Raw genomic sequence first — 23,162 nt, forward strand, 5'->3', positions numbered from 1 at the left:
TTGTCTTTACATTTTGTTAATAGTTTCCTTTGCTGTGCAGAAGCTTTTTAGTTTGATGTAGTCCCACTTGTTTATTTTCACTTTTATTGCCTTTGCTTTAAAATCATTGTCAAGACCAAAGTCAAGGAGCTTAGCACCTATGTTTCCTTCTAGGAGTTTTATAATTTCAGGTCTTACATTCAAGTCTTTAATCCATTTTGAATTAATTTTTGAGTGTGAGATAGTGATCCTGTTTCATTCTTTTACAGAGTATTTACATTTTTAATTTTAAAATAATTTAGACATACAGAGAGTTGCAAAAACAGTACAAAGAGTTCCTGTATACATGTCACCCAGCTTCTCCTACAATTAATATTGTAAATAACTACAGCACAATTATCAAAACTAAGAAATTAACATTGGTAAAATACTATTAACTAAACTACAGACTTTCTTGATTTTGCCAGTTTTTCCACTAATGTTCTTACTTAGTTCCTGGATCCATTCCAGGATCTTGTTTTGCATTTAGTTGTCATGTCTTATTAATTTCTTTCAATCTGTTACGGTTCCTCAGTCTTCCTTTTTCTTTCATGACCTTGACACTTTTGAGACGTGCTTGTTGGATATTTTGTAGAATGGCCTTCAATTTGAGCTTGTTTGATGTCTTCTTTTTTTTTTTTTTGAGGAAGATTAGCCCTGAGCTAACATCTGCCGCCAGTCCGCCTCTTTTTGCTGAGGAAGACTGACCCTGAGTTCACATCCGTGCCCATCTTCCTCTACTTTATATATGGAACGCCTGCCACAGCATAGCTTGCCAGGAGGTGCCATGTCCGCACCTGGGATCTGAACTGGGGAACCCTGGGGTGCTGAAGCAGAACGTGCTAACTTAACCACTGCGCCACCGGGCCAGCCCCTGATGTTTTCTTATATTAGATTGAGATTATACATTATTGGGAAGAATACCACAGAGATGATGTGTCCTTTTCAGTGCAACGTATCAGGGGATTGATGATGTTGATATGTCCTATTATGTAATATTACTCTTGATCACTTGGTTAAGGTGTTATCTACCAGATTTTTCCAAGTAGAGTTACTCTTTGTAATTTTTAAATATTTGGAGGAAATCCTATTAGACTATGCAGATATCCTGTTTCTCCTTAAACTTTCGTCCACTAATTAAGCATTCATTGATGGATCTTACCTGCAGAATTTATTACTGTAGTGTTATTGTGATTTAATGTGTCCTCATTTATTCTACATTTACTTATTGGAATTTATCTGTAAGGAAGAGCTATCCTTTATTCACCTTTTATTTATTAATTCAATTATTTATATCAAGATAAACTTGTGGACATTTATTTTATTTTGGGGGTTATATTTCAGTACTATTCTTTGCTCTATTTTGAGTGTTTTCAAACGTTCTAATTCCTGCCTTACAATATTATTATTTTTGCTTTAAACTGTTAATTGTTGTGAAAAGAAAAAAATAGTCTTTTCTAGCTATCCACGTATTTGTAATTTCTGGTTCTCTTCATTTCTTCCTGTGTGTCTGGGTTTCCATCTTCAGCCTAAGGAACATCTTTTAGCGTTTCTTCTAGTGCAAGTCTTCTAGCAACAAATTATTTCATCTTTTGTTTATCTAAATGTCTCTACCTTACCCTCATTTTAAAAGGCTATTTCACTGGATTTGAAATTCTAGCCTGACAGTTTTTTCCTATTAGCACTTTACACATGTCATTCCATTGTTTTCTGGCCTCCATTTCTGTCTTAGAAGAAGTCAGCTGTAATTCATGTCATAGTTCCTGTGCATGTAATATGTGCTTTTCCTCTGGCTTCTTTCAAGATTCTCTCTATCTTTTTTAAAAAAATCACTTTGACTATTACGTACCTAGCTGTGATTTTCTTTACATTTATCCTATTTGGGGTTTGCTGAGCTTTGCACATCTTAATTTTTTTTGTCAAATTTTAGAAATTTTGTTCATGATTTTTTGATAGTTTTCCAGTCTCATTCTCACTTTCTGCTCCTTCTGGGCCTCCCATTACACATAGTTTTGACTGTTTTGTTGATATTGTCCTATAGGTCTCTAAGGATCTGCTTATTTTTCTTAACATTTTTTCTCTACTTTCCAGATTGGATAATTTTTGTTCTTTCTCTTCAATCATTTCACTGACTCTTTTCATTGCTTAATCTGCTATTAAACCTATCCAGTGAATTCTTCATTTCAATTGTAGAACTTTTCAGTTAGAGAATTTCCGTTTGTTTCTTTTTTTACCATGTACATTTCTCTGCTGCTATTTCCTATCAGATTACTTATTTAAGCCGCCTTTTAAGTCTTTGAACATATTTGGAATAGATGCTTTAAAGTCTTTCCTAAATGTAACATCTATAACAGGCTTGACTTTTATTGATTGCTTTTTTTTTCTTGTGAGGTACACATTTTCCTTTTTCTTTGCGTGTCTGATAAATATTTATTTCATCCTGGGTAATATGATCATATTCTATGTTCTGTTCTACCTCTGAAGAATGTTGATTTTTGTTCCAGCAGGCTGATCACCTTGACCTTGTGCAGACTTGTTTTTATACATTTTAAAGTGTAGATCTGTAAAAGCCAAGTCATTTTCCAATGACCCTTTGAAGTTGCTGCCACTCAACCTCCACATTCTACCTTCTGTGTGGATCTTGTTGAAGCTTGGTTTTAGACTTTTTAGGCGGATCAAGAGCAGACCTTCATCTAGGAGGTGGTTTTTACTACCAAAGCATTACCTTTTTGGCATCTCAGCTGGACACCCCGTCAGTTTTATCAAGGTCTCTCCATTCTGGCTTGGCCTGAAGGCCAACATTTCCCAGCACTGTTTGACCACTAGTATCTTATTCCATTCTTAACTCCATTGCAACTGCTCTCTCTGCTTTCTTATGTAGTCTCACTGTGCATGCATAGCCCAGCCCTTGGCCAAGGACTCACTGGGAGCTCCCACGCAGACTTTTGGTACCTACTTCTGCACAGCTCCTTCCTCTCCAGCGTCCTGCCTTGCAGATTCCAGCTACTTTCACAGCCCTGAACTCTATTAGCCTGTCTCCTCAGCTTAATGGAACCACTATGCTCTGCTTGGGCTCCAGGTTCCTGCTCCACGGACAGGAAAATTTCCCCAGGCAGACATTCAGGGCAATCATAGGGTTTATCTCATGAGTTTCCCTTCTCTCAAGGATCACAGTCTTGTGCTATCTATTGTCCAATGCCTGAAAAGCATTGCCTCATATATTTTGTCTAGTTGTATAGTAGTTTTCAGTGGCAGGGCTCATTTGGTACCAGTTATTTCATCATTGCTGGAAGGAGAAGTCCTAATATATGGTTTTGATGTATGTTCATGTTGCCACATGATTGAAATTTTTCATCTATTTTATCTTTATCAATTGAAGAGCTGTGTGAAGAGGTAGTTTGATATTGATGATGATATTCTTTCCCCTTTATCCCCACACTATCTCAGCGAAAAGATGCAAATGTAAACTCATTTTCAAATGGTCGTGGATGGCAACTAGACTTTGGGTGGTGAACACAATGCAGTCTATACAGAAGTTGAAATATAGTGATGTACAACTGAAATTTATATAATGTTATAGACCAGTGTGACCTCAATAAAAAAATAAATGTAAAAAAATAGGCACCAATAAAAAAAGAAAAAAGATAACTGGTCAAGCTGGTTTATTTAGTAGTTCTTTCAGCAAGGGCTTGTGGAATGTAAACATTTTAAATTTCTCATTCTTTAATAGTAGTTTAGTTCTCTTAAAAGTACAGATTTAAAGTTAATTTTCTTCAGATCTTTGAAGATGGTACTCAGTTGTCTTCTGGCATCTAGCATTGCTGATGAGTCTAACTTGTGTTTCTTTTGGCTAATTTCATTCTCTTTTGTAGCTTTTAAGGTTTTCTCTTTATCCTTGTTATTCTTGGTTTCATTGTGTTTTTGTTTTTTTGGTTTTTTTTTGCTGTGTGGCTTTCTTGCTTTATTTTTTCTTTCTCTTTTTTTTAGAAATTTATCCTGCTCGGTAAGTTTTTGTTCAAAACTTTGCACCTATGTCTGTCTTTGTTTTATGATAATTCTCAGTCATTGTTTATTCTAGATCTATTCTTTTTTATTTTTTAATTTTTTTTAGTGTTTTTTATCTATTATTAATATCTTTTATTTTTTACTTTCTTCTTTTAATGATAGGATTCACATGCCATAAAATACACCATTTTAAAGTGGTTTTAAGTATCTTCACGGGGTTGTACCAACTATCATCACCATCTCGTTGCAGGACATTTTCATCACCCCAAAAAGAAACACCAGGTACCCATTAGCAGTCACTCCCCTTCCTCTGCTCCCTATCCCTTGTCAAACTAATCTGCTTTCTGTCTTTATGGATTTACCTATCTTTGACATTTCATATAAATGAAATAACACACTATGTGGCCTTTTGTGTCTGGCTTCTTTCACGAAGTGTAATGTTTTCAAGATTCATCCATGTTGTAGCATATAAGAGTACTTTATTTCTCTTTGTGTGAATAATATTTCATATTTTGTTAATCTATTCATCATTTGATGGACATTTGGGTTGTTTTCAATTTTGCCTATTATGAATAATGCTGCTATAAACATGTAAGTACTACCTTTTCTTTTTCTTTTTTTTAGAGTGGAGAGGTAGCTATTTCAGATACATAACTACAGTGTTAAGGCCTCTGTTTCTTTCTTTTCTTTTCTTTAAAGATTGGCCCTGAGCTAACATCTGTTCTCAATCTTTTTTCTTCTTCTTCTTCTCCCCGAATCCCCCCAGTACATAGTTGTATATTCTGGTTGTGGGTCCTTCTAGTTCTGCAGTGTAGGACACTGCCTCAGTGTGGTTTGATGAGTGGTGCTAGGTCTGCATCCAGGATCCAAACAGGCGAAACCCTGGGCTGCTGAAGCGTAGTATGCGAACTTAACTAGTTGGCCATGGGGCCAGCCCCTACCTTTTCTTTTAAGTGTACTCTTTTACAGTGTCTAATCTACTATCTGTAGGCTTTTCATTTCAAACACTATATCTTTAATTCCCAAGATTTCTACCCGTTACTTTCTGTTTAATTGATGGTGGTGTATTCTTGTTTCATGGCTTCTTTTTATCTTTGAGAGTATAAAATATAGTGTGCTTAATTTTAAAGTCTCTTTCAAATTGTTTTGTTAACTCTGTTTCCTCAGGTGTAAGTTTTGTTGGTGGATGTGTGTCGTATTTTTCATGGTATTGATCTTTGTTGGTTGGTAATTTTTAGTTAAGAGCTAATTGTCCATGTTCTATTGATCCTAAACACATCCTGCATGACAGCCTTCCAGTAGGAGGTTCTCTGGGTTGCTGAGCCCTAATCTTGCAGGATGTATATCTTGGATTAAACTTTGCTCAAGTGGAAAGATACAAAGCTCTTGCATCTTAATAGATTATGTAGTTCTGAGTCTTATCCCCACTTAATGTTGGGGGAGCTCTAAAGCCCTCATTCTGAATCATTGATGCTGCTACTAGTATCATTTGGCTTTAACCAACCCTCAGGTAGGCAGGCGGCACATCTCTGGCCTTTGTTCTTGTTTTGGTCCCTTGTTTAGACCCCCTGTGTGTGGCCTGTGTAACTCTTGCTCATAAGCCTATGGGTTGTTGCAATATTAGCCCCATGTTTTTTTTCCCCATGTCAGACCCCCAATATGGTGCATCTTTGGTCCTTTTAACGCTGTGGATTCTCTGTCTCTTTTTCCTTTCTGAAGATGAAGGAAGAATACTTCTCTATTTCTAGTCTACAAAGATTTCTCCTTTCTTTTTTTCTCACCATGACTATGTATTTATTAAGATTTAAAAATGTTTGTTTTATCATTTTATGTGTTTGAATGAGAAGATGAGATTTCAGCATATGCTCAACTCATCTTGAGATGGAAGGCTTTTATTTGGTTCTATTATTTCACCTTTTCACGTTCACTGTAGTCAGTCCATCTGGAATTATTTTTTTCTGGTGTATGGAGTGAGGCAATTGAAATTGATTTTCCCCCATTTTATTTTAAATTGTTATTAAGATTTCTGGAGAATTCAAAGTTATTGGTAAGCCTTTTTCTCATGTATTTACGTGTTTTCCCCATCTGACTGTGTTACTACTTCAAAGAGAAGTAGGATTCAAGAACAACTTTTTCTTATTTCACAGAAAGGTAATTGAATCACAGAACAAAGGGGGTCCACCTTAGGTCAGAAAGTCAACCAGCGCTAAAACTGAAGATTGATGTAAGACATCCTGGTTCAGTGCCAAGTCCATCAAACTTCAGTGTAGCAATTCCTTGCTGCTATAATGTCCTGGCTTTGTGGCTGAATTATATTTGGTCAAGAAAACTAATGGCAAGAAAAATATTACCCATTAAGATTGATAGCTAGAACTTAATTTTGGTAATGTCTGTACTTTTTGAGATAGTTAAAGCTTTATTACACATGTAGTATGAGTACTTTAGGAGAAAGCTGTGCTATTATTTTAGGATATATTTTATTGTTATTAGATTTTTAAAGTTAAATTCTTATATATCAACACTGTCAACCTCTTTTACAAGGTAGAACTTGCAGAGACTGAGATATCTATCTTTATTCATATTTAGTTCTTCATTATAATCTACTGTAGAGTGGAAATACGGGATGGCAGTTTATAAAATGGGAGATTTGGATTTTTTTCCTTTATAATATGAGTGCCACGGTACATAAAGGAAGAAGGATGGTGCATACTTTGAGGTTCTCTTTGTTGGTGATGATCTAGGATTCACTGATGCTTTGTGGAAAGATAGTTCTGAGTCAACACATGTAAATACATCAAGTGGTTAATTTAAAAATTAAATTAGCAAGAGTTTACTTTTCTTTTTTAAAGATTACCTCATTAAAGAGCAGACTATATTAGGTAAATGCCGGAGAGGGTCATTCTTGAATTTTTCTGCTTTCATTTCTAAATTAGCTCACTTACTGGATTTGTGTTTATTAATAATGAATTAATTTATTAAAACATATAAGAATAGCAGCTAGAGCTACCAGCTCTGAAGATTTCTGGCATTGAATATGACCTTGTGGAAATTAACTGAAAATACAAATTGATTTAGCAAATGTGAAAAATTGAAAACATGAGATTAAATGTCTTAACTCCATAAAGTAATTCTAAATGTTCAAGCAATTTGCTGATGCATAGCCATTTCCAGTCATATTTTAAATTTTGCAGATAATCTTTTCATCAGGGAAAAGCCTTCTTGGCTCGTCAGTTTTATAAGCAATTCCAGAAACTCTGGTGCTTATCCAAACTGCTTGTTCTATTTTGTTGCCATTTCTTCTCACACAGAAATACAATCTACACTGCCTGGATTCTCTGCAAAGCTGCCCTGGACTTCAAAGGAAGCCAGCTCTTCTCAGGACATATCAGGGGTAACACCCTTCCAGATGACTTTTGAGGCAGGTTTTGTTGTGGTTTATAAATTACTGTTATTTTAATTCTTATTTTTCTACAAATATAATAACAGGGAAGAAAAGCCTAGGTCCATCACAGTTCCGAGTTGAAATGAAATAACGTATTGTTTTAGTACCTTATTTTAAATCACCTGGGACTTTCAAAGTACTGATGTTTGTGTCCCACTCCAAGAGGTCGTGATTTAGTTGGTCTAGGGTGTTGGATTAACTGCTAGGACTTCCATAAAAAATACCACAGGTTAGGTGGCTTAAACAACAGAAGTTTATTTTCTCCTACTTCTGGAGACTACAAGTCCAGGATCAAGGTGCCTTGTCACTGTTTCCTCAGATGGCCTTTCCTCTGTGCATTATGTGGAGAAAGAGCTGTCTGGTGTCTCTTCCTCCTCTTGTAAAAACACCAGTCCTGTCAGGTTAGGGCCCCACCCTTATGACCTCATTTAACCCTGATTATGTCCTTAAGGCCCTGTCTCCAAGTAGAGTCACATGGGGGGCTAGGGCTTCAGCATGTGGATTGTGGGGGACACAATTCAGCCCATAAGAGGTGTAGCCTGAGCTTTAGAATATTTAAAAAATCCCAGATGATTCCTAATGTGCAGGTAAATTTGAGAACCACTGAAACAAGCCATTATTTGAATTTGAAGCTCCTGAAAAAAGAAAATAAAAATGAATTCCCAGTGCAGATCCTATTTGGATACGTGTTTATTAGATTGGTTTAAAGATCTTTAATGATTTATTTGTAGCCCAGATTTTTGAGAGTGACAATTTTTGGTCTCTATTCCCTTAACAATTCTCTGATACCCTGTCTTTCCTTCCTTTGAGTTGGTGGAGACATAATGATTTAGAGTACTTTAAACATTCTTCCAAGAAGGGAGGCCTTTCTCTATGTTTGAACAATTATATGCTCCTTCTAAAAGGAAATGGGACAACAGATATCCCTGGCCTGTGCCTTATCTTCTTTAGGGGAATGAAGGGTAAGCAAGCTGGAGCAATTAATGGTTACTCAGCTCTGAAACTATTAATGTTAAGTAACGATAAAAAAGCTGATTCCAGTGAACCAAGGAAAGCAGTTCTAGAAAAGGAGATCATGTGTTTTTGCCAGTCTGAACAAACAGTGATAATTCTTATACCTCACTTTTATATATATTATTTAAGCCTCCTGACAACTCTATCAAGTGGATAGGACAAGAATTCTCACCCCATTTTTCAGATAAGAAAACTGAGGTTCAGAGAATTTGACTGACTTTCCCCTGGTCATACAAAAGATAAGTGACAGAATTAGAATTTGAACCAAAGTCTTACTCATATTGATCAATGCTGTTTCAATATTTATTCATTCATTCAAAAACCTGTGTTTGTTCAAGTCAGCCTACTGTTCTAGATATTGAAGGTACAGAGTCCCAAGACATGTTAGTTGATCCCAAGAAACTTGGAATCTAAAAGAAAATATAGAGAAGTAAACAAATAATTACAATACAGTGTAATCTATATCATGATAGAGGTAAGCACTCAATGCTGGGTAGCATAGAGGAAGGGAACCTAACCCAAAGGGAAGGGGTCAAGGTCTAGAGGTCTTGATGAGACTGAAAAAACATTGTCTGAGTATAAGGGGTTCAGAGACTTGAAAGAATGGTAAGTTGTCATCACAGTGATAAAGTTTCTCCTATTTTTTTTTTTACCTTATTGCAAAAGCAATGTTTCCTCCAGGAAAATCGAAGTGAGCATTTAAAACACAGATAATTTGACCTAATCAAGGTGGCCATTAACATCTTGGTGTACATCTTTTCACATGAGTGGGACATTTCAATTTAAGGTTTCCAAACTGGTACCATTCCAAGCAATGGCCATGGAAATGGGTAGCTAGAAATGAGTGGAAGTCAAGGTCATTGGAATTGAAGAAGTCAGAGAATTGTGAGACTAAGTTGTTACTTAGACTGGTCATCTGCTTGGATGTGGAGGTCAGCCAAGATGATGGCAGGACTTGGAGCACAGAGGAAAACTGTGAGCTTAGTGCCAGTAATCAGCTGGTGTTACATGAGGAGAGGTAAAATAGTATAACCTCAGGGGAACAAGGGTTTCCTGAAAGGATTTGTTCCATGACATCTCATTGTCTCTGGTACTGTGTCGCTATTTAAAAGATATTTGAGAGGGGCTGGCCCCGTGGCCGAGTGGTTAAGTTCGCGTGCTCCGCTGCAGGCGGCCCAGTGTTTCGTCGGTTCAAATCCTGGGCGCGGACATGGCACTGCTCGTCAGACCACACTGAGGCAGCGTCCCACGTGCCACAACTAGAGGAACCCACAACGAAGAATACACAACTATGTACCGGGGGGCTTTGGGGAGAAAAAGGAAAAAAAAATAAAAGATATTTGAGAGCCAGCCCTGATAGCCTAGCGGTTAAAGTTGGCTCGCTCCACTTCGGTGGCCCAGGTTCAGTTCCCAGGCACAGAACTACACCACTTGTCTGTCAGTAGCCATGCTGTGGTAGCAGCTGACATAGGAGAACCAGAAGAATTTACAACTACACACAACTATGTACTGGGGCTTTGGTGGGGAAAAAGAAGAAAAAAGGAGGAAGATTGGCAATAGATATTAGCTTAAGGCAAATCTTCCCCTGCAAAAAAACCCCAACAAAAACAAAAAAGAAAGAAGCAACATTTAGGAAAAAAAGATATTTGAATGAAGAGAGAGATGCGAAAAAGGGAGATTGTGAAAGATTTCATCATACATACCTCAACTGGGGAGAAAGGTCAATAGCAAGGTTCATAGCAAAGGCTAGTGAATGGAGACAACCATGAAAAAGCTATAATAAATGATCCACTGCTTTGGACATGTGAGGAGAGTTAATCCGAGGGAAGACTGAGGAAAGCTTCATTTGGGAGAGAGGCAGGGTTTTGTGTCTGTGCTCAGAGTCAGTCCTGCATTTTGGGGTCCATTAGGCTGGATAACATGTCCCTCCAAAAACAATTTGATTTTATAAGATCTTCTTGACAGCTTTATCCAGTTTTCTATTTATTTTTGCCATAATGCTAAATGATAAAACGGGTAGAGAGAGATTTAGATACATACAAATATATCTGTGTATTTATACCTATCTCTATTTCTCTATCATCTACCCATTTATCTATCATCTATTTATCTATTTAACTAAAGAGAGAGAGAGATACACTGACCGACTTACTTCTAGAAAGTCATATAGGGCCCATGACTGCATAAGTTCAGGTTTGGAAATATAAAATAGCTCCCACATTCTGTCGTATAATTAAGCTTGATTTAAAGGTGAAGCCTGAAACGTATGATGTAATAGTGGTTTCTGCTGCCCAGGGCTGGCAGCATCTATTTTTTCCTAACAACACTTAAGTAAATTCACTGCTTCTGTAGGTATGTCAGGCTGGGGTACTGGGTTTCTAACACCCAACTCTAAGAGGCTATGAAAGACTTTGTAGTCAGTCTCTCTCCCTCTCTCTCCCTGTCTCTCTCTGTCTCTCTCTCTCCCAGTAATTTATGAGTAGATTTGAAAAGGAGCTATTTGCTTTCTGTTAACTGTCCTCTGCTGACCTGACATTAGGTCACTTTATCTTCTCAGTCTACAGTAGGTGCCAATCCTTCTTAGGTATTTCTTTATCATCTCATATATCTAAATCATAAAACTTTTCACATTATTATATAAATTATTTATTTGTCCTTCTCTCCTACTTAACTATGAACTCTTCAAATTCAGGTATTGTTTTATTTATCTCTGTAGGCCCAGGTATATAATTAGCCACGTTAAGTGTTTTGTGAGTGAATAAATACATATATTCAGTAGTCATGCATAAGCATTACCTGTCAGGCTCCATAAAAAATAGTGATAGATTATATAATGTCGAATTCAGATAGCTATGTGCACAGAAAATGAACATTCTTGGAGAGGCAGCATCACATGGTGGAATGTCGGCTTTGGAGTCTAGGTTTGAATCTCAGTTCTGCCACTTAACTAGCTCTGTGTGACCTTGGACGAATTAATTAGCTTATTTAATCTCATTATCCTCATCAGTAAAGTGGGGTATTTTCCACTTGCATGTAAACTGCTTGGCATGTGGCGGGTGTTCGGTAAATGGTGGCTCTCATTGTTATTAATTGTAGCCCCTCTCTGGGAGCTACTCAAGGAACTTTCACTGACTTGGTTGCCTTCCTGCTAGATATAATTAGCCCTTTCTGTGATACACCCTATAATCACCAAGGTTACAGAAGTCTGAAACTGTTCCAAGAAGTTGTTTTGCAAGTGTTAAGTAAAGAAAATGCTTTTAAGAGACCATTGCTTTTCTACTACTTGAACATTTTATAACATTTTTAAAATGAAGGAGGTGACTATGACAGGTATACTGCACTTACTATTTAATTATTGCTATTTACATTTAGATTTGTTTCCAGAATTTTCAAATAATCCCCATCTATTTTTCTAATAATGTTTTCTAATATTTTTATAATAATTTTTCTAGTTATCTCCACCCATTGCACAATTCTTGATCTCTTTTAGTGTACTTATTAAAAGTAGTATGATAATTTATTCTTTATTAGATATTTGCACATTTCTTCTTTATTGTGTTATGAGATTTTGAGGTCTGGGACCATTTTTTTCTTTAATATATACCTAGTACACAGCTCTGTATTCTCTGAGCCACCAAGAAGAACTTACTGATTTCTGACTCTTTTTCTTCTCACTCTCCTGGACTTCTCCACTTTCTAGCAGACTCCTTAAAGCTTCGGTTTTAGGGACACCATTTTAAATATAGTGAGTCAATATAGGAAGGTGGTTAATACCAAAGTTTGGAGCCGGATCAGGTAAGCTTGGGAAAGTTGTTTAACCTCTTTGAGACTCATTTTTTTTTTCATCCATAAAATGTGGGTTATATGTACCTAGTAGGGTTTTTGTGAGGTGTAAATAAGGTGATATAAGTAAGACACTTGAGCACCATTCCTAGAATAGAGAAAGCCCTCCTGAAATAGTAAATCTTATTATATTTGCAGGGAGGTATCAGGGCATCTTGGAAAGAGCACGGACAATCGTTGTTAGATAGACTTAGGGACGAATTCTGGCTTTATCACTGAACAGCTGAATGACCTTAGGCAAGTCGCTTAACTTCTCTCAGCTTCATTTGTTTTTAATCTACAAGGAGGGGATAGTAATGCTTGCCTCCAGGATTGTTGTGAGGTAATGGAGATATAGCACCTGCACAATGCTTGCCACATAGTAGGCATTCAACAAGTGGTATCTATTATTGTTACCATGTATAAAACATACTTTCAGATTATTATTTGATCTTTACAACAGTTCTGTGAGGTAGAAAGAGTGAGTTTTATCCCTGTTTTGCAGATTAGGGAATAAGGTCCAGAGCAGTTAAGTGATTCTTTTTTTCATGGTTACTTAAGTGATTTTTTTTTCTGAGGAAGATTTGCCCTGAGCTAACATTTCTGCCAGTCTTCCTCTATTTTCTATGTGGGTCGCCACCTCAGCATGGCAGCCGACAAGTGGTATAGGTCTGCGCCTGGGAACCAAACCCGGACTGCCAAAGTGGAGTGTGCCAAACTTAACCACTAGGCCATGGGGCCAACCCCTTAAGTAATTTTTACAGAGCCAGTCCTAGAACATAAGTCTTCTGACTTTTGGGCTTTTTGCTTTACAGGTTTTCCTTAAAAACAAATGTTTGGATGAATGGATTGATTTTCAAAAATATGTTCCTTTTGGTGTCTGCTCCTTTGGTTCTACTCAGATTCTTAATACAGATTGGTCCACGTTAGGATGTCAAGTTAACATAGAGCTACTCTTCTCAGCTCCAGTCTGAATTACTTTTAAATTTGTTCCAAAAGGTGGTTTTGAGATTGTGGATTTTACTCTGATCACTGTTCATGTGTCTCCTGAAGTTCCATGAAATAGGTACTTTAACCCAAAAAGTGATGGCTGTTAGATTCCTTTTTCTGTCCAATTCTCAGACCCAAAGATGTTTCCCCTTGGATGTCAGAAAAGCTTTCTGAGGTGTAGTTACTTTTACAGGAAGAAATAACATAATTTAATTCATTTGTGCTCTTGGGTTTGTGTATGTGTGGTGGATGTTTTTGTTGTGTTGTTACAGGTTCATGAAAAGCCCAGGATTTTGATGACAAATAGTTTGATGATAAAGGATTTTTTACACAAAATTGTCATGGTGCACCCTAAGGTAAGCTGTTCTTTTGCACAATAATAATTCTCTTGTTTAAGTCATATATTTTCAAGAGATCTGTACTCTGTAGGACATGGAAGAATCTGGTTGGTTCTCTCTCTTTTAATGACAATGATTATAACTTCTAATATTGAATTGATTTGGTTCACCTCGAAGGCAGTCTTAATGTTGGTCATGTGACGTAGTTGAGAGCCCTGGATATAGCGGGAGCTTTCCTTTGGGTTCTTATTTTCACTTATTTAATATTTTATTGTATCACTTTGGATACCTCTTTTCCCTCCTCTGTGCTTCAATTTTCTGTTAAACCTGGATAATAAATCTTGCTGAATATCTTCTTTTCTGAAGTGACTGTAAGAGCAAGTAAGGAAATTTTGATAAAGGACTTTGAACTTTGGAGAGCTAAAATTTTTATTCTGATCTGTAGTTAGATATGTTTATAAAGGTGCACACGCTTAAGTATGCTGTATAACTCCCCTTTTTTCTCTTGCTAGCTTCCTGCTGTCTCTGTCTTCAGCAGGGTTCAGTGCTGCTTGTTTGCCTGTCACTATTCTAAGCGCTGTCCATGCACTCACTCACTCAACCCTCCTAACGATGATGTAGGTTTTATCATCGTCATCCCCATTTTATAGCTGAGGAAACAATGCTGCAGAGGGTAAATAATTTGAAGAGCCAGGATTTGAACTCAGGCAGTCTGGCTCCAGCGTCCCCTATCACCCACTGCATTATATAGAAAGAAAAATGTAGGTTAAAGGTACAATAGTGAAGTAAACTGGAGGGAGGACATAAAAGTCAGTTGGGGGCAGGGAAGGAGAAGCAAAGAAAAATGCATGGAATGTTCCATGTATGAAAACAATGGAAAGAATAGAGAGAAAAACTGATAGTTCCTTTAAGAAAGGGGAGAAAAGATACATTGGGAGAACAGCAGAGGACAAAAGGGTAGGCTTTCCTGATACTTTGTCACTACTTGGAATTGTAGTGTAGGACTCAATATATGTAAGATGCAGAATTTGAACACAGACAAGTGTTAATTATGTTTAGGGAAAGTACAAGTGAAAAAAAGGTGATATAAAAAATCCCCTTTAGGAATTGAGTATGTAAATTTTTAATCTCCATCCTGGTTCATGTTAAATCTCACATCCCATTTATTTTTCAGATTAGATTTAATTTCAATGTAAGGGTGAATGGAATCCTCTCCACAGAGCTCTTTGGGTGAGTCCTTAAGTCCATGGCTTAAATTTATGCCGTGGCCCTACAGTTTTGCTCAATCATTATTGTCCTCTTTCCAGTGGGTTCACAGTTTGATTTTTCGACCCAAAGTCACCTTAAAACTAATCTTCTGAGACCCCCTACATTTTCTTACTCTATATTAGCTTTTAATGAGTAAATATAGTCATATAAACCTTTCGTATCTTTTCACTAGAGTGGGTGAACTTAAAAATTGCCATTTTCCCCTTGGTTAATTGGTTACTGAATTCCAGTAATGTCTGGGGGTGGTAGTAGTCATGGACCAAAATTTGTATCACGTAGAGATTGGTTTTAGAATCTTTGAGATATGGCTTAGCTTTTCTTTGCTTTGCAGGGCTAAGAATGAACCCACTTTGAACCTGTCGAATGGAATGGCTCTTGTCGTAAACTATCAGCATTATGTGAGGTGAAGGGGAAAAGCATTGTTATTTCTCTCCATGTTTTACTCTGCTATTATGAGTATGAGTGTGGGTAGAAGTTGAAAATGGTCTCATTTGTCATTTCTTAGTGCCAGATGTCTGTTTCTCTGTAAGAAAAGTGAAAGTAAAACTTTTAAGCTATTTGTATTGAAAACTAATATTATTCCTGCCTCCTTGAATATATTCTGATTACCTAAGGCCGTGTTCCTTCTCCTCTCCATACCTTATTTTCTTCTGTAAATGAAACAAATCAAACCCTGCTAATTCCAATCCCATTTAGACATGTGAAGAGAGGAGTGAATTTAAAAGGTTACCTGAACTGTTGGCTCGAGAGATACTATGAATACAAAGGAATTCTTTGTATATTATTGCTTGTGCATCAGCATCTTGCATGTATTTGGAAATCATCTCTTTCTTCACCTCCACTCTCCTCAGATTGCAAAAAATCCATGGAGGAGGTGGTAAATAAATGGAATAGGACCCTCTGCCTTGCATTCCTCTGCTATCCAACCACCAGAGAATCCAAAGTGAACATGAATTATAGCAAGAGAAAACCTAATTTATGTTTAAGTCCAACTAATTTGTTCTTTATTCACTAGTTTCTGCCTCCATTTGTATGCCCTGAATCAACACTGGTAGTTACAGGATCTTAAGACGTGAAGAGACTGTCCATGGTTTTTCAGTCTGTTTTCTTACCTCTTCCCAAAATTATAGCTCAGATTAGAATAGTTTTTATTCTTTCATATGTACAGGAAACAAAACCACCACCCCTTATCTTTCTTTAGTATTCGTCAGTCTTCAGTCCTAACAGGTAAACAGCTCGTTATCATAGATTTACTGCAAGAGTTTAAGCTTTTGAGCCAATGTTTGTGGACATATTTTCCTGGGTGACCTGAAGAGAGAGAGGAAAAGGTTCATTAATATTTCTTTTCTGTTTAGAAGATAGCTGTTGGAAAGTAAGAAAATATCAAATTCCACTAGATTCTTTTTAGGAGAGAAAGATGTCCTAATTTTTTCTCATTACTCCTATCAAACAGTAGCCTCAGACCTCTTTAGGGGAAGGTGGAGTAGTGTGATTGCAGACATCTGAGTATCAGGAGGCCAGTTCAGGGGTCCCCTCACCCCTACCCCCGCCATGCTGATCTTGGAAACTTCTGTTCAGAACCATAGAGTAATTTTAGTGGAGGAGACACACTTTTGAGAATATAAAACTGCCAATAGTGGCAGCAAAAGCAGGAGCCATGATACCATTCCTGAAATGCCAACCCATCTACTCTTTCTATTGCTTGTGGTTCCCTGAGTGGGACACAAGTTACGTATTCCAGCAAAACTGATATGGCTGGTTATGATTATGCATATGTTAGAGGTTATAAAAGGAATTTTGAATGCCCTTTTAAAAATTTCTTAAGAGGGAAAAAAGCTAAATTTGTCTTACCTGTTTTTTGGCAGTAGAGCAAAATCTGGTACAACTGAATTCTTCTGCAGCAGAATCCATCCTGTGCTAGGACCTCCAGTCGTGCTTTTCATCCCTGATGATGTGGCTGGCGTGGACTTGTTGGGAGAGCTGATCCTGACTCCAGCTGCTGCTCTGTGTCCCTGCCCGAAGGTCTTTTCCAACCAGCTGAATAGGATTTCTTCAGTTTCCATATCCTTTTGATGACAGAGTTCATCCAATTGTCTTTGAAAATGAATTTTATATCCTAATTCTAGAAAAACCTTTAGCATATAAACTCTGCATATAGAAGCTGGTATGATTTGTATAAAAACAAAAATGCAGTATGAAAGCCAAGCTTGAGAATTTTTCTAAGAAACTGAAAACTATAAAACGTGACACATGTGCCAAACTCTTCATATTATCCAGTATGACTGAAGCGTGGAATGAAGGGTGAAGGGGGAGAGATGAGGCTGGAAAAGTAGTTTGGAGTTGAGTATGCTGGATCTGGAGTCCACACTAAGGAGTGTGAACTTTATTCTCTGTATAATGGGAAATCGTTGAATGTTTTAGGAGTCTCTGGCAGCATCGTACAGGATGGATGGAAAACAGAAGTCAGTAATCACTAAATAAATAAGTGAGTGAACTGGGCAAGAGATAATGAGCGCTTGAATTAAAAGTGTGATGAGCAAGGAAAGGAGAGACGTATTACCGGAAGGAATGAACATAATGAGGTAACCAATTTATTGTTGGGGTAAAGAGAGATTAGAGGCAGGGAATGGCTAAAGTTAATATCAAGGTTTCTACATCCAGAATAGGTAAATCTATAGATACAGAAAGCAGATGGAGAGAGATTCTTTTTGCGGTAATAAAAATATCCTAAAATTAGTGGTGGCGATGGTTGTACACCTCTTTGAATATACTAAAACCCATCTCATTGTACACTTTAAATGGATGAATTATATGATATGTGAATTAAATCTCAAAGCTGTTAAAAAAGATTTCCATGGATGCCTGACAGAATGATGATACTGTCAACAAGATGCAAATCAGAAGTAGCAGATTTGGGGGGTAAAGAAAATTAGTTTGGCTTTAAAAGTGTTGAGTTTATGGTGCCTGCAGGACACCCTTTGAAAATGTCAAGCAGCTATGCAGAAACTTTGGTCTGGAATTTGGAAGTGGTCATATTTAGAGACATACAAGTGATCATATTTAGAGTTTTTCTCTAAATATTTGGAGTTTTTCGCCTTAGAGTTTTATCCTTAGGTAAGTATAGTATATTGCTGTGGTTAGAGCAGGCACAAGAGTGTAAATGCTGGATTCCCCACTAATTAGCTGCGTGACTTTAGGCAGTTTACTCAACCAGCATAAGCATTTATTTCCTCAGCTTTAAAATGGGGGTAATAATACTTACCTCATGGATTTATTTATTTTCCCTTGCAAAATAAATTCCCTTGGGGTTTGTTTGCTTAGGATTAATTATATAATAAACCATGTGAAGCTCTTAGCATATGACCTGACACCTAATAAGTGTTGGGTAAATATTAGGTACTATTATTATATGATTGAAGCTATAGGAGTAAATGAAGTTAGGGTATAAAGAACAAGAACAGAAGAGGGCCAAGGTCATGGTATGATAAATGTCAGCTGAGAATACTTTTTAGGGAGGAGGAAGGAACAGGATAGTGACAAAGACTATACATGGAGGGGCTGGCCCCATGGCCGAGTGGTTGAGTTCGCGTGCTCTGCCTCGGCAGCCCAGGGTTTCGCTGGTTTGGATCCTGGGCTCGGATATGGCACCACTCATCAGGCCACGTTGAGGCGGCGTCCCACATGCCACAACTAGAAGGACCCACAACTAAAAATATACAACTATATACTGGGGGGCTTTGGGGAGAAAAAGGAAAAATAAAATCTTAAAAAAAAAAGAAGACTATACATATGAACATTTTGTATTTTAAAACATGCTTTTTCTTAACATCTAGATTATACAGAAGAGTATAAGGTAAAATATACAACTTTCTTCATCCTCATCCCATTCTCCAGAGGGAAAAAGACAAATTGTCTATCCTCTTAGAGTTTACATTTTAATGGGAATATTTAACAAATCAATAGATGTCAGGCAGTGATAAGTACAGTGAAGATTAAAATAAAGCAGGTAAAGAGATAGAGAATAATGAGGATGTTATTTTAAATATTATGATCAGTAAAGACTCTGGAGGGGTGATGTTTTAGTGAAGAGAGAGCTAGTTATGAAAACTGGTGGGATTTTGGTTTCTGAAAATGGTGAACTAGGTAATTTAGACCAACCTTCCCACTGAATAGAAAGGCTAGATGAAATAGTAAAACATTGTAAAGTATCTAGGACTTGGTGACTAGGGAGGAATTTCTGGGCCATGATTTAGCAGAGAAAGGAATTATAGAAAGATGAGCCCAGCATTGGGGGCTGCTTTTGCCCTGGGGTCATTTGCCAATTAGAGCAAGCAGCTGAGAAGCTAAGATGCACTTCTGAATCAATGCAGGACCACAGGCCAAAGAGTTCATGGCCTGCTGAGCTTGAGGGTGCTATTAAAAACACCTCTTGGGGCCGGCCCGCTGGCACAGCGGTTAAGTTCGCACGTTCTGCTTCAGCAGCCCCGGGTTTGCCAGGTCGGATCCCGGGTGCAGACATGGCACTGCTTGGCAAGCCATGCTGTGGCAGGCATCCCACATATAAAGTAGAGGAAGATGGGCACGGACGTTAGCTCAGGGTCAGTCTTCCTCAGCAAAAAGAGGAGGATTGGTGGCAGCAGTTAGCTCAGGGCTAATCTTCCTCAAAAAAAAAAAAAAGCCAAAAAACAAAACAAAACACCTCTTGTGGGGGCCAGCCCAGTGGCCTAGTGGTTAAGTTTGGAGTGCTCTGCTTCAGCGGCCTGGGTTTGCAGGTTTGGATCCTGGGCGAGGACCTTCTCTACTCATCAGCCATACTGTGGTGCTAACTCAACTTACAAAATAGAAGAAGACTGGCACAGATGGTTAATTCAGGGCAAACCTTCCTCAGCAAAAATAATAATAATAATAAAAATAAAAACACCTCTTGTTTTGGACAGGGATAGCTAAAAGGCTACACTTTAAGGAGTAAGGTAAATTTGAAATAAGCCATCCTTCACGTGAACTGCATATGTTTTTTGGGTCATATAGGCAGGCCAGAAAATCTTAAACTTTGAAATTGGATTAAGATGATTATAAGCTATGCTGTGGCAGCATCCCACATACAAAATAGCGGAAGACTGGCACAGATGTTACCTCAGGAATAATCTTCCTCAATACTCTTACCTAAAGTAGAAATATACAAGATAAACCTAGAAAGCAAGGAAGCTATCAAAGGCCAATGAGGTTATGTCAAAAGATTTAGGAACTTCCACTTCCAGCCATGATCAAATAACACCGACTGGATTAACCTCCTACCTTGAACAATTAAAAAACGGACAAATTATATTTAACAACAGTTTTTATGTGTTACACAACAGACAGTGCAGGTCACTGGTTCTGGAAAGAGGAGAAACAAACAAATGAACCCTATGATTGCCCCACCATACTGCCTAGAGAGGATTTCCAGGCTACAAAACAGGGAGGCGATATCCAGCTCGAGTCCAGCAGATCTCTCTGAATTGAGGAGACAAAGTTCAGAGTTCAGGGAGGTCCAGGCAGCTGGAATTTTTATAGAAAAGAGTACTGAAAAGGAGATCAATACACAGAGCCAGAGAGAGCTCCAGACAGAGGAGAATCTCTGGAGCGCATACAGAGCTGGGAATAATTTCTGTTCCTACCAGGCAGGATGGAAAACGCCATACTTCCTAAGGCATCAGGTGGAGTCCCCAGAATGATTTGCCTGAATAGTGGGGAGAAGTTAGCCCTGGCCTACAGGTTCTCTGGTCCCACCTAGCAAAGCTTAAAAGTAAGAGCCAAAAGGCTCAACTGTTTCCAAGTAAGTTTATAGTGTCCCAGAAAAAAAAGCTCAAGAATATTTATGGGAATACAAAATATCCTGCACCCAACAAGGTAAACCTCACAAAGCTGGGCATCCAATAAAAAACTACTTGCCATGCAAACAAGCAGGAAAATAGGACCCATAAGGAAGGGGGAAAAATCAGTCAATGGAAACCTTTTAAAAAGAGAATGGAAAGCAAAGAAAGATAAAGGAAAATATATATTCTGGTCTCTCTAGCCTTGGTTCAGGGGACAAAAAAGGTTAGGCGGTGTTTCTTAACCGGATAATTTTACCCTCAGAGGACATTTGGCGTGTCTGGAGACATTTTTGATCGTCACAACTGGAGGGAAACGTGCTACCAGCAGCCAGTAGCTACCGGTGGGTAGAGGCTAGGCATGCTGTTAAACATCCTATAATGCACAAGACAGCCCCACGACAAAGAATTATCTGGCCCGAAGTGTCAGTAGTTTCAAGGGTGAGCAACCCTGGGTTAAAGGGAGAGTGACAGTGGGAATGGAAAGTCAAGAGAAAGAAACCCATCTCATCGGCCTGCCTTCCTTTGTCTTGGTTAGAGAATAGAGCTGGAGAAGGTGAGGAGCTTCCTTCTTGATGCGAATATACTCAAATAACTTCCTGGAAAGTGTTCCTTAGAATATACTTCTATTCTAGCATGTGCCACATTGTATTACAGTGTACTGGTTTTTATGTGTATCTCCCATACCATAAATATGATCACTTGAAGGTCAGCATTAAATCTGGATATTTATCTTTGTATCCCCAGAACTTAGTACAGTGTTTAGCCTATAATACCACTCAAACCTACGATTGAATGAGTAGGATGAATAAATAAACGAATTTTCCCAATACTATAGCTGCAGCAGACACTCATTAAACCCAGAATAAATTTCTGGGAATTCTCATGGATTTATCTCTGGTGCCTCACACATATCTTCACTGTGGGAAAAGTTTAATATGGAATCACCTAGCACACTAGTTTATTTCTGGGAGTGTGAACCAGGTCAGTGTTATGTTTGTTTTATGCAAATGAATACATAGTCATAAAAAACTAAAATTTGGCAGTTTTCTTTAGCAACTATACATATTTCTATATGGACCTTCAGGTCTGCCTCTCATATCACCAAGTCGGGAACAGCCACCTACTACTGTCCTCAAGGATACCTTTTGTTTCATTGACTGGAAGAAATACCACTTGTGTGTGGTACCCAATTTGGATCTTAATTTGGATAGAGGTATATCTCCTTCTCTTTGCACAGGAATAAAGAAACCTGGAGAATATTAGAGAAATGCAAGGAAATATAAATAGCAGGTATATATAAAAATAGGACCCAGTGATCTATGGCTTAGGCTTGGGGGTGCAGGTGGAACTCTGGCTAAGTTTGAAGTCCACAGGAAGTGAGGCAAACAGGTGTCAACAGACAAAGCCCCATCAGAGCCTAACTGTTCTGGCATTACATGTTGATGTTGGTTCTCCTCTCACTTCCTCCACTGCCTCCTCTATTCCTGGTCCTCTTGAAGTAGTCAGTGGTTCGTCATCTTCTAGGGACTTGTTCAGAGGTTTCTGTTGTACCTTAATCTGTTATCTCTGGGGTTTTAGAAAGGTTAGTAAAGGAGCAATGACATCTTTGAACTATTATGGAAGAGAAATGTTTCCTAATGAAATGAGAAAATCCACACAAAATTACTTAGAAAAATTAGAACACCATATAAATGCAAGGCAGGAGTATAAACCATATAGTAATAAACCTAGCAATCTGGCTGTAATATTCAGGTAGAACCTAACCACATTAGCTTTGGGTGAATCATGCTGAAAGTTGGATGCTTAATAACTGGACCAGCAAATAAAACTGCGAAACAGGAATATGCAACCATGAGCTGATGTCTAGGAGCTTTACAGTCTTGAGCTTGACTGTCATTAGCTAGAATTCCTTGAAGTTTAGAAGGCAGCCTGGCCACTTGGATCCTGAGGATCCTGATGACCAGTAGAGAAGAGGTATTCTAGAGTTGTATTGCCCTGAGAAGACTGGAGCTTCCTCGACTGGGGAAGTGTCTCAGGGGGAATGATAGAATCTTCATCGAGGAAGTAAGCCTCGGGGGAAGGCTCTTTTTTCTAGAGTTGGTATTTATTCCAGAGGGTGGAATGAAGGGATGGTGTCCTTGGACAGGATCTCTGGAGGTAAGTGGTGTTGTGAAGAAAGAATGGTTGGTCTTAACAGATGGGATGTTATGCCATCAGGATTTTTTAATCTCTAGGGCTCTCCATATCTTCTTTTTGCTTCATCTTTATTTTCATGTTTTGTTGGTTTTCTTCGTTTTTTGCCAATTCGTGATGCCTGAACTTGCTAAGTTAACTTTGGAAATGAATCATGTAGAAAGTGTCCCATCATCTCCCTCCTTCATTACTCTAAAGGACAAAACCAAGATCTAC

At 38.0% G+C, this 23,162-nt stretch overlaps 1 protein-coding gene and 1 long non-coding RNA gene across 5 annotated transcripts in view; one reads left to right on the plus strand and one right to left on the minus strand.

Annotated features, from left to right (window-relative positions):
- Positions 1-23,162, plus strand: part of RCE1 (Ras converting CAAX endopeptidase 1) — an 83,967-nt gene that overhangs the window by 33,571 nt on the left and 27,234 nt on the right. Inside the window, exons 4-9 of one of the 2 annotated variants that reach the window (XM_070564313.1) lie at positions 7,332-7,441; positions 13,564-13,647; positions 14,804-14,859; positions 15,230-15,301; positions 16,767-16,959; positions 21,816-21,966. In XM_070564313.1, the coding sequence (XP_070420414.1) occupies positions 7,332-7,441; positions 13,564-13,647; positions 14,804-14,859; positions 15,230-15,301; positions 16,767-16,959; positions 21,816-21,966 (666 nt within the window). The remainder of the gene's footprint in view (positions 1-7,331; positions 7,442-13,563; positions 13,648-14,803; positions 14,860-15,229; positions 15,302-16,766; positions 16,960-21,815; positions 21,967-23,162) is intronic. The other variant, XM_070564314.1, reaches the window with a different exon arrangement.
- LOC139074381 (uncharacterized) overlaps positions 15,874-23,162 on the minus strand; it is a 31,182-nt gene continuing 23,893 nt past the window's right edge. For 2 of the 3 annotated variants that reach the window (XR_011523940.1, XR_011523942.1), the window contains 2 exons: positions 16,750-16,964; positions 16,030-16,206 (listed from right to left, as the gene is read on the minus strand). This is a non-coding gene — a long non-coding RNA (uncharacterized lncRNA). Of the gene's footprint in view, positions 16,207-16,749; positions 16,993-23,162 lie in introns of all 3 variants that reach the window. The other variant, XR_011523941.1, reaches the window with a different exon arrangement.

Source organism: Equus przewalskii, chromosome 11 (genome assembly GCF_037783145.1).
Source record: "Equus przewalskii isolate Varuska chromosome 11, EquPr2, whole genome shotgun sequence".
NCBI classification, from domain to species: domain Eukaryota; kingdom Metazoa; phylum Chordata; class Mammalia; order Perissodactyla; family Equidae; genus Equus; species Equus przewalskii.